The 11131-nt window shown below is 55.6% G+C and overlaps 1 protein-coding gene across 6 annotated transcripts; it reads right to left on the bottom strand.

The window, feature by feature from the left end:
* Positions 1 to 95: 95 nt before the first annotated feature.
* Faap100 (FA core complex associated protein 100) lies at positions 96 to 10803 on the bottom strand. Of its 6 annotated transcripts, XM_045158012.1 has the most exons (11): positions 10605 to 10803; positions 10395 to 10513; positions 8840 to 9801; positions 7514 to 7670; positions 6498 to 6914; positions 6145 to 6299; positions 5353 to 5489; positions 4172 to 4288; positions 1574 to 1660; positions 1224 to 1359; positions 96 to 833 (listed from the first exon to the last, which is right to left on the bottom strand). In XM_045158012.1, the coding sequence occupies exons 1-10, from the start codon at positions 10767 to 10769 to the stop codon at positions 1228 to 1230; spliced, it is 2448 nt and encodes an 815-aa protein (XP_045013947.1). In that variant the 5' UTR covers positions 10770 to 10803; the 3' UTR covers positions 96 to 833; positions 1224 to 1227. The 6 variants fall into 6 exon arrangements, 5 of the variants coding, with proteins under 5 accessions (XP_045013947.1, XP_004655323.2, XP_004655324.2 ...); XM_004655266.2 differs by having other exon boundaries at positions 6145 to 6914; XM_004655267.2 differs by having other exon boundaries at positions 6145 to 6914; positions 8840 to 9798.
* Between the last annotated feature and the right edge of the window lie 328 nt (positions 10804 to 11131).

Here is an 11131-nt window from a genome sequence, read left to right as displayed (position 1 = left end):
TAGATAATGGAGCTGGAGGCTCCCACTTGAGAGGTGGCCCTGGGGACATTTATGTATGGGGCTCATAGGTCAACAAAAGCCAAGGAAAGCCAGCAAACATGGGAATGAGAGTCTTGTCACAAATGCCAGGCTTGTAGAGACTGCAGGGTTGTCAGTAGTGGGGTCACTGCACTTTCCATCTAGACAGAGCAGTGCCAGTGGAGGGTAGCTGGACACTTCCAGAGCCAAGGAGGAGGGGAACAGGGCTCTGCCTCCCAGACTGCAGAGCCCTGTAGAGCCTGAGAGAGGGTACGAAGGGGGTAAAAACCAGCAAATCCTGGAGCTTAGTGGAAAGGGTGGCTTGTCAGCATAGCACCTCACAGCTTCTGCCACACTCATTACAGACAGTACTCAACAGAAGTGGGCACGAAGTCCAGACCCCCGCCCCCAATAGTAAAAACAGCACCAACAGCCAGGCACTGCCTAGCTGAGGGAGGAGGAGACTGGAACATGGGGCTACTCTGGGGTGGATCCCACCCCAAGCGAGCCTAGAAAGAGCACAGTGCTGGGAACAGCCCCGGCCACTGGCACCTGCAGGAGCTTTCCCATGGTCTTTGTGCTTTGGTCGCAGAGAGCACCCTGCCACTTGGTGATCCCAGAGAGGCAGCCAGTGCCCCTGGGGTGTGGTAGCATCAGCAGTGACAACAGTCTCAAATCCACAAGTCTAGACCCCAGAAACCCTGTCTCCGTGGCTGCCCATTTGCGCAGTGATGGTCCCCATCAGGGCTGTGAAAGTTCCAGGAAGGGTTGCTGTCAGGGCAGCTCCAACACTCTGGGCAGGAAGTGTCCAGCAGCTGTCAGGAGAAAAGGAAGGGATGAGGGCAGCAGAGCCTGCAGGGCTCAGACACTGCCAGAATCCCTCTGCACTTCAGCTCTTCACTGCTCTCTGCTGAGCTCTTCAAGAGGAGGAAGTGTGGCCACCTAAGCCAGGGGCCAGAGGAGAAAGAAGCCTTTTTTTTTTTTTTTTGAGGGGGAGTTTGAGGTAGGGTCTCACTCTACTTCAGGCTGGCCTGGAATTTGCTATGTAGTCTCTGCGTGGCTTGGAACTCATGACAATACTCCTGCCCTGTCTCCCGAGTACTGGGATTAAAGGCATGCGCCACCACGCCTGGCTCAAGAGAAGCCTTTTCTATTCTGGAGTTTTCTGTGGGCTGAAGAAAGCATGGAGAGAGGTCTAGACCTACCTGGTCACAGTAGGACAAGGCTGGGGTTGCGCAGCTGCTTGTACACCTGCAGGAGCCTCTGGGCTGCAGCACAGGAGTTCTCCTCATCCCCTGTGCACAGCCGGTCACGCAATGTCTGTACCTCACGGAGCAGTGCCTGTGGGGAAAGGTCATAGCTTGGCTGAACCTCTGCCTAAGGGCTTCTCCACATTTGGGAGGTAGTAGGCTGATTTAAAGAAAAACACTGGGCCATGTGACCTTAAATATGAGACACGCAGCCAGGTGGGCATGGGCAAGGGACCCAAGCTTACAATGAGGACCATGCAGACCATGAGACAGATGTCCTCTGCTGCTCAGGCTCTGGGGCTTACCTCGTGGTTGGCATGGATCTGGTGGAGATACTGCATGCGGAGATCAGGCGGGCTGGAACCATGGGCTGCATGCTCTGTGACCATTGTCTAGGGACACAAAGGTGATGATGGGGTGCTGGGGAGATAGGCCTTAGCTATCCTCTTAAATGTTCCTCCTTGGTTTCCCTACTCCACTGACCCCATGCTCCTGTTGGACACTCCATTCCTTCATCCCGATGGTGTGTCCCATACTACTTACTGTTCATCGGGACTTCCAGAAGCATAACCCCCTGACTGACAGTAAACTTTATTTACTTATTTTTTGGTTTTTCAAGGTAGGGTCTCACTCTAGCCCAAGCTGACCTGGAATTCACTCTGTAGTCTCAGAGTGGCCTCAAACTCATGGTGAACCTACCTCTGCCTCCCGAGTCCTGGGATTTAAGGCATGCGCCACCATACCTGGCTGAATTTTTAAAATTTATTTTAGAGAGAGACAGAAAGAGGAGAGAATTAGCATACCAGGGCCTCAGCCTCTGCAATCAAACTCCAGATGCTTGCGCCACTTAGTGGGCACGCGTGACCTTGCACTTGCCTCACCTTTGTGAGTCTGGCTTACGTGGGATCTGGAGAGTTGCTTTGCAGGCAAGCACCTTAACTGCTAAATCATCGCACCAGTCCCCCTCCCTTTTTAAAAAATTTTGAGACAAGGTCTCACATAGCTCAATCTGGTCTCAAACTCAGTATGTAGTTTCGGCTGGTCCTGGAATTCATTATGTAGTCTTAGGGTAGCCTTGAACTCACAGTGATCCTCCTATGTCTGCCTCCTAAGTGCTAGGATTAAAGGTATGTACTACCACACCTGGCTCAATTTATTTATTATTAATATATATATATATTTTAGTTTTTCGAGGTAGGGTTTCACTCTAGTCCAGGCTGACCTGGAATTTACTATGTAGTCTCAGGGTGGCCTCGAACTTATGGTGATCCTCCTACCTCTCCCTCTTGAGTGCTGGGATTAAGGGTGTGCGCCACCATGCCCAGCTTATTTATTTTTTGTTTTTTCAAGGTAGGATCTGGTTTTAGCCCAGGCTGACCTTGAATTCACTATGTAGTCTCAAGCTAACCTCAAACTCATGGCGATCCTTCTACCTCTACCTCCCTAGTGCTGGATTAAAGGTGTATGCCACACACCTGACCCACACTCAAGCTTTTCACAGAAGTCCTGCTTGCTAACTACCTGAGGTGAGGGCCACTGGCTTTTTCAGTGAGTGAGCAAAGTCCCCTGGGGCAGCATTGCCCCCTGAGGGCCAAGTGTCCACCCTGGGCTCTGGGAAGCATTGTCTGTGTGGAATGCATCTATCCAGGCAAGGTGCTGGAGACTGAGCTGCGATCAATATGGATTGTAGGCCAATGCTTCCATTCATAGGCATGGCAGCATTTGTCCTGCTGAATACCATTCGGGGACTAGCTACATTATATGATTCCCTGTCAGAGGCTCGGCTATATTCCCACAAATTCACACATGGGAGTCCTAGCCCCCATTCCTCTGAATGCAGCTGTATTTTGAAATGGACCTTTGCAGAGGACCAAGATGATGTCACTGGGATGGTTCTAACCCCATGTAAATGGAAATCTGGACAAAAGGTGACAGAAGTTCTTTGGGACTGGCTGGCCCTATGGGAAGGACCTTTTTTGAGAGGTGGCATTGCTGCCTTGGAGACACTTTGCCAGCTCTGTGGGGACTGGACTCCTGAAGCCATGCAAAAAGCCACACTGCACTGTGTGACAGCTCATCATAACTACATCATGAGAAGTTCAGAGTTACAGTGGGGTCCTGACCTGAATCATAGTAATCAATCATTGGAATATCACGGTCAACCTTCAAGTTCTGATAGCAGCCAGCACCTCTGCCTGGTTAGGACAGGGCCTCAATTTACAGAGTATTTTGGTACACTCTAGTCCCAGGAGCTGCCAGGTCCTGATTCTCAGGGGAGGCAGCCTAGGAGCACATAGGGACAAGTTCACCAGCTGCAGAGTTGACCAAGTGGCTAATTCAGAGTATGCCATAAAGGCTGGGCCACACTACAATCACGAGAGTGACAGTTGCAATGGACAGAGGTCACTCTGCAAGCATCAGGTGATGCTCTCAGTGTTGAGCTCCTCAGAAGGCACAGCACCAAAGTACGAACTCCACGGGGGGCTCCCTCTGCTCAGAGTAGACACCTTGTCCCAGGACCCATATGCAGGCTCAGCCTCTCCATGTGGCCCTTCCCAGCCAGGTAATGAATGAAAATTTATCACCTTGGGCTGGAGAGATGGCTTAGCAGTTAAGGCAATTGCCTGCAAAGACAAATGACTCAGGTTTGATTCTCCAGGACCCACGTAAGCTTGATGCACAAAGTGACACATGTGTCTGGGATTCATTTGCAGCAGCTGAAGTCCCTGGCACACCCATCCTCTCTCTCTCAAATAAATTCAAAAAGAAAGAAAATTATCAGCTTCATGGATTCCAGTAGGTTCTGGACTTGAGGGTGATAATGGGACTGATGGCACACATGGAGAGGCTGTGGATGCTGACAGCCTTCGGAGCCTCCCACCGGGCCCTGCTGGTTGCTGTACCTTCATGCGCTTGATGATGGCATGGTGAGCCCTGCATATGTCAGCCAAGGAGGAGCTCTCCACTTGGATCTCCACAGCCTGGATGGGGCCTGCAGGGCTCAGGTCAGTCACAGCCACCTGCAATACACAGAGAGCCTCACTGCCAGCCCCATGCAAGGCCCTGGTGGCCCCAACACCCTGCATGACCTGCTCTGTACCCTAAAGGTGGAAAGGCTGGGGAAGCAGGGCCATGACAGAGAACATGGCAGGAAAGCAGTCTCTGGAGACACACACAGGCAGGACTCTGAGAACCCAGTTTTATGGAAACTGCCTCATTCAAGCTGTGACCAGCCCTCGAGGACACCTGCACTGAGACCCAGGCTATACTCAGTTCCATGCCAGGGAGTATGGCTCCTGTGACAGGGTGAGGGCTTCGAGTGTGAATACAAGGAGTTAAGGAGACTACCTAAGGACAGCTCAGGCCCTTCAGAGGTTCTGACTGTGCTGAGCTAGACAGGCTGAGGGGCTGGGTGGCCATGACATGAGGTGTGACATGAGGCAAGACCCAGAGCCTGGGGACCGGAGGAAGACCTTAGTCACCCTCTTCTGCTGATTTGCAGCCACTGCCAGGACCCAGTTTTGGCTGAAGGAGGGCCTGACCTAGACACTGGCCTGGCCTCGGCCTGGCTTGAAAGGGCAGTGCAGCTGGCAGCAAGGCCCAGGAACATAAGGGACATGGCTTGATCTCAAGCACACCCTGTGCCCTGAGAGACTCTACCCACGGTTCTTTGACACATTTATGCCTTGCCAGACAGGGATACTTTACAAGAGTCCCTGACAGTGGATGCAAATCTGCTGGCTAGGTCCTTGGGGAAGATGTGGGAGGGGAAGGCTCAGGAGACCAGCAGCTTCACTTCAGGTTCCAGAGAGGACCTGGCGCCCTCTGCTGGCCCAGCCAGTCAGTTAGCTGCTGCTGGCCTGCAGATAAGAGAGGGAGTGTAGGAGGAAGGAGATCCTGTGATGGAGAAGTGGGTGGGGCCAGTCCCTTCCCCAAGGACCTGGTCTGGGTAGGACAGGGATGACATGTCCCCAGTAAGGATGGTGGGCCATACATAGTTCCTCACAAGCACTAGCCAGGGACCCATTGAGGATCATAGGCTCTGTTGCCAATCTCCCCAAAGAGACAAAGAGCCCCCGCTTACCTCACGGACAATGAGATGAATGTCAGTGCCATCAGGGGCCACTCCCTGGATGGAAGACAGCTCCTGGGCCCTCACGATGTCCACAGCAGCATTCTCTGCGAGGAGCCATTGCAGGGTGGCACTACACAGGGGGGAGCCTAGAGGAGAGAGGCCAGAGCTCAGGGGGTCCTGCTAAACAGCACCCACGTGGCCATCCTCAAATGTCACCCTCTCAATGCCACAGATGCACACAGCCCTACCATACCCCATGCAGGAAGCTGGGCAAGTGAGCCAAGCAGGGAGACATTGCAGGTTGCAGGGCACTGGTCCTAAGAGCAGGCGGCTGCACTCCCTGTGCAAGACCAAATCTAATGACTTCAACACCAGTCGGGAGCAAGACAGTGACACTGACATCTAAGACACTTCTGCCACAAACCCAACCTCATACAACACAAAGGGCTCTGCACGCAGTGGGGCAGAAGCCAGACCCAGAGGCATCACAGAGCTCAGACGACTAGCCAAGTGGTTCTGTGGCTGCCAGTCCACCAATCGGGAGGTTCCCCAGATGCTGGACGTGCAAAAACTCACCAAGCTGCTCCCTGGTGACGTCTGCTTCTGTGTGTAGGTTACTCTTCCACACAGGTTTTAAGAAACACACAAAGAAAACATGACTACAGGGCAACGCAACACAAGACTCCAACAGTAATCAGGATGCACTGGAATGTGGAAGTGCTGCTGGAAGAGGGATAAACACCCCACTTCCACTGGCTCCGAGGCCCTGAGGCCAGAGTGAAGCCAGGCAGTGCCACCAACCTGAGTGACCATCCTCCAGGGCAGATCTGAGAAGCTCTGCTGACACCCTGATGGAGGCTGTGGATGGAGGCAGGTACTTGGCCCGCAGAGAGGCAGAGCTGGCCGGCTCACTGCCCAAGGCCTGGCAGGTCTCCAAGAAGGTGTCCACGGGGTCCCTGGGGGGGCCAGATGTGAAGGATGCCTGTTCAGGGGCTGAAGCCAGGCTGGGAAAGCGCAGGCACTGCAGCATGTCGACCGTACGCTTGCTCAGAGGCAGGCAGACACCCTCCTGCTCAGGAAGGTCGAGGGGATGATCCTCCAAGAATGAGTCCTCCAGGGGATCCGAGGGAGCCAGGGCCCCACCCACTACCTCCCTGAGGCTGTAGAAGAGCGAGCAGGACACAGTCACCGGCAGGTCGAGCACGCCACTCTCGTTAGGGCCCAGGGGTAGCGTCACCTCCCGCCGACTGCCAGAGCTGAGCCTGTCCACTGGGATGGTATAGGTAATGGCCGAGCCAGCAGCATCCAGGTTCAAGGCGGAGGAACTGGTGAGCACCTGAATGCACAAGGTCCAGCCCTGGTCCAGGGTGAAGCCACTACCATTCTCTAACAGGCAGGTGGCCAGCAGCGTGTCCCGCAGCTCCAGGCGGCTCCAGGTGATGGTAGTGGTACACGAGATGGGCCGGGTGCCCTCCCGGCTGGACAGCAGGGCACAGCTCACGTTCATGGCCTCATTGAGGCTTGTCAGGGCCTTGTTCCTTTGGTCAACTGCCTTCTTCAGAAAGGACACTCTGTAAAGAGCAGACACAACACCCATGGAAGGAAGCCACATCCCTGGACTGCCAAGGGAGGAAGGGACCCAAACCTGGCTCCAGCACAAGCTCCCACCTCCAGGGACACTGTCTCCTTGTTCTGCCTGTGAAGCCCTTTGGAAGCCACTTCAGCCATGGGACCTGATCTTTCTTCTCAGCTGCAGAGAGCAGGGCTGTGTTTGCTGCGGATGGACTAACTCAAGCGCTGCCACCCAGGGCAAGGTAGTATCTACCCACATCCCCCAGATATTCCCAGTCGGTCCTTTTTCTGCTTTGCATTCCACAGTGACACTTGGTGGAGGGCATTTGTGGAAGCAGCCCCAAGCCACAGGACCTGGAGCCTACAGGACATCAGCTCTAGTAACATAGGAGCAATGCAGAACAAAAGGAGCTGGGCTGATTCTGGAGCAGACATTTCTCTCACTGGCACTGCATGGCTAGTACCAGTGATGGCTGGGGAGACGGGTGGGCCCTTTGCTAAGGGCAGGAGCGCAGATGCCCGGGAGGGCTAAGATGTCAGGGGGCAGCCTCCCAAGGACACAGCACCAGCTCTGCCTGAGCAGGTGCCTGCTGCTCACCTCTCAGAGACATCACCGATGTCCAAGAGCAGCTCCTTGATTTTCTGGCCTGCATTTGCCACGGTCATTCTGGCAGAACCCGGCACTTCAGATTTCAGGTCCAGACTGCAGGTCATCAGGCGGCCTTTGGCAGACAGGGCCAGGAGCTCAGTGCCACCTGATGACAGACACATGCAGGGCCAGTCAGCAGGTTGGGAGCCTTAGCAGTTGGCAAAGGGTCAAAGGCAGTATACAAGGAAGGAAAAGAAGGTTCCTCAGCAGACCTGGGAGGGCCACCCCAGGGCTGGACAGAGATACTGCCCACTGGTCTCTCACACATTCTCAAGGGCCTCCCTGAGACAGGACATCAGCACAGAAGTGGCACCATAGTGGCCACTGGGCCCAGTGGACATGAACAGGGTAAAAAAGAGCCAAATGAGGGGTACTGTATGGCACTGAATCTGCTGGACGTGACTCAAACTTCAATGGGCCACCCAAAGAAAGGCTCCTGAGCTCTCCCAAGGAGAGATGGCCTGGAAGGCTGAACCCTATATACTCTGTTCTCATTGTGTACATCTCAAGAAGCACACAGCATCCTCTTGCCCCCTTCTTGGCATCAGAGAGACAGGCTGTCCATGCCCAAAGTCTGCCTGTCCCCTCCCCCAAACACAGCTTTTGCCATGACCTCTGAGGTGAATGGCTGAAGGTTAGCTCATAGGTACTGTGGTTTCCAGCCACATTCACACCCTTCTCAACACTCTAGTTTGGCTTTTCCCTTCAAAGCACTTCTCTTGGTAAGATTTTCCACAGCAAGATTTATTAATATACCCTTCATGACACTAGTGGGAAAATGCTGGGGTGGAATGGCTGTCTTCCCTTCACCTAAATATCCAGAAAATACAGTGAAACCCTCTCTGGGCTGGAAAACTCTGACATCCTCTGAATGACTCTTAAACAGGCCACAGAGCAGTGGAAACAGGTGTGTCCCAGTCTTCAGCAAGCACGTGAAGGTTTGGCCTGACCTGATTTGAGACTAGTTCTGGGAGATCTCTTGCACTGACCCCACAGGCCACGTGCTCTAGGCTGCCATTCAGGAGAGGGGGTCAGAACACACTCAGGTAGAGCGATGCCCCTTGCCTGAGCCCAGAGGGCACACATACAGCAGCTGCTTCCTGACTGAGCCTTTGACAGCGTGGTGAGGACAGCCTGCACCTGTCAGTTTAGATACAAAATATAAAAGCAAAGAAAAAGGGAAAGGAAAGCAGAGGGTAGCAGAAGGGAAAGACTGCCAGAGAGCAGGCCCCACCCAAAGGCTCTGGGTGTTCATGTCTATGCAGCAGCTCGTACCTGCAGGCGTCTGTGGTGACACACACAGTGTGACAACACTGCAGATGCTCAAGCTGGCTGGGTACAGCACGGAGGGCAGGCTCCCCAGGGTCCCATCAGGTTTCTCTGGACCCCAGGGGGTGCTTCCCTGAGTCAGGTCTACCATGCAGAGGTCTGAGGGTGTGCTGTGGTACATGTGGCCATCCCCACCGCAGACGGCACAGAGCACAGGCCCTGGGAGGCAGTACTCTCGAAGCTCGGGCACCACATTCCCTGATTCGTTCCAGCTGGCCTTGATGGCCAGTGTCCGGCCGTGGTGACCAAGGGCTACCAAGCAGTTGGAGTAAACATCCTCATCAGGTAGCACCTCTCCTTCTGCAGCTTCCTGGGCTCGTAGCTCTGTCCTCACCGCCCCAATGAAGACCACGGGCTCCTCCAGGTGATGGAGGATCTTGACCAGGGCTTTGGGGTCACCAGGGGCTGATCTGGAGGTGACCAAGGCCTTCAGGACCACACAGCAAAGCTGACCATCAGGGAGACCACACAGGATCACAGGTGACTGCAAGAGGGTGGCATCAGCTCCAAAGAGTAGACCAAAGAGAACCTCCTCTAACGTGAAGTACCCACAGCCCTGGGGGCGGCTGCGAGGTGCTTGGGAGCCAGGCGGGGACATGCAGCACAACACTGGCAGGAAATGGGGGACTTCAGGCTTCTCTGGAATCCCAGCTGGGGGGGTGCAGGTTGACAACTCCACCTCACCCAACTGGCCTCCCGGCTGGGGCTCCTCCCCTAGACAGGGGCGCTCAAACAGCTGCATTTTCCACTGGGTGGGGCCCTGCCGCAGGGTGACCAGCACATCATCAAGCACAGTGAAGGCACAGAGTGCAGCATCAGGAAGGACACAGGCATCTGGGTCCACACAGATCACAGGGTAAGGGAGGTCCCCATCCTCTCGGTCCTCAGAAGCCTGGCTCCAAGACCTTCTGAACAATGGAACCGTAGTCAACTGGGTGGGGCAGACTCAAGTGGGTCCACAGTAACCTGACTTGCTCAGAGCGATCAGGGGACTTCACAGGAACTGCTCTCTAAATTCCCAATGGTGACATAAGCCTCTCAGAAGACCATACACCATTTGTCCTACTGCCCTAGGGACTGCTCAGGACACATGACGGAGACGGAGGACCAGGCTGCTAGAAACACGGCTCCACTTGGCAATGCTCACCAGAGCAGAGCTGATTCCCAAAACCTAGTCTGAGCTACACATGCAGCCCAAAGCCTTTCAGCCTCTCCTCTGAGACCCACTTACAAAGGTCCTGGCCAGAGAGGACAGGACGGGCTGAGGACAAGCAGTCTCATGGGGAACGCGCGCACAGTGTACAGGTGCTGGGAGCCAGAAGCTCCAAGTGCGGGCAGGGCACCATCCTTCCCCAGAGTCCGACAGATCGCGACTCTGGGCTGCAGGAGCAAACCGTGTGCGACTGGCTCAAGGGGCTAGCGAGGAAGTCTACTCCCGGCGGGCCTCCTCGCGGTCGGGGCACCTGGGCTGTCTGGGGACGCGCCGCCACGCCCCCCTCACCTGCTCGGAGGGTCCAGCGACAGGCAGTAGATGCCTCTGCGTGCACACAGGACATAGAGTGCACTACGCGGGGCCAGGAGCTGCAGATGCCACACCTGGTCGGGGAACTGGTACACCGCCTGGGCGCCGGGAAAGCGCCGTCAGGCCCGGCGCCCCGTCTCGCCTCGCCCCGCAGCTGGCCCGCCCGCCCGCCCGCGGCCCGGCGCTCACGGTCAGCAGCCCGCCTTCCAGGTCGTACACGTAGACGAACTCGCGCCCGGTGGACAGGAAGACCTTCTCTTCGTGGCATAGCACGCGAGGCTTACCCGCCGCTAGGCCCCCTACTGGGCAACAGAAGCCCTCCAGGTAGTGCACGCGCGAAGCCCCGCACGCCATCCTTCGGGCACTGGCCGAAGCTGAGCCCTGAGGGGCGGTGCCGCTACCCGCGCTTTACGGCGACCACGGCAAGGCGCGTCCTCAGCCGTAAAGCGGCCGCCACGGGGGCGGGGCCCTGCGGGGGGGGGGGAGCCCCGCGGCCCGGGGCAACCCCGCAGCCTTGCCACCGCCAGCGATTGGACACAATGGTTGAGCAGAGGGTAAGCGGGTTTAGAGCGAAACAAGAGGGCTTAGGTCTCCACCTAACGGGCGCTTACTTGAAAAGCCTACGGGACCAGGTTCTATCCCCTAACACCCACGTAAAGCCAGATGCAGCGGCAAGAGATACTTGCGCCCCCCCCCCCCGCTCACGTACAAATGTC

The sequence above is a fragment of the Jaculus jaculus genome, chromosome 9 (genome assembly GCF_020740685.1).
Source record: "Jaculus jaculus isolate mJacJac1 chromosome 9, mJacJac1.mat.Y.cur, whole genome shotgun sequence".
In the NCBI taxonomy this organism is placed as follows: domain Eukaryota; kingdom Metazoa; phylum Chordata; class Mammalia; order Rodentia; family Dipodidae; genus Jaculus; species Jaculus jaculus.
This window is presented reverse-complemented; position numbering and strand designations above follow the sequence as displayed.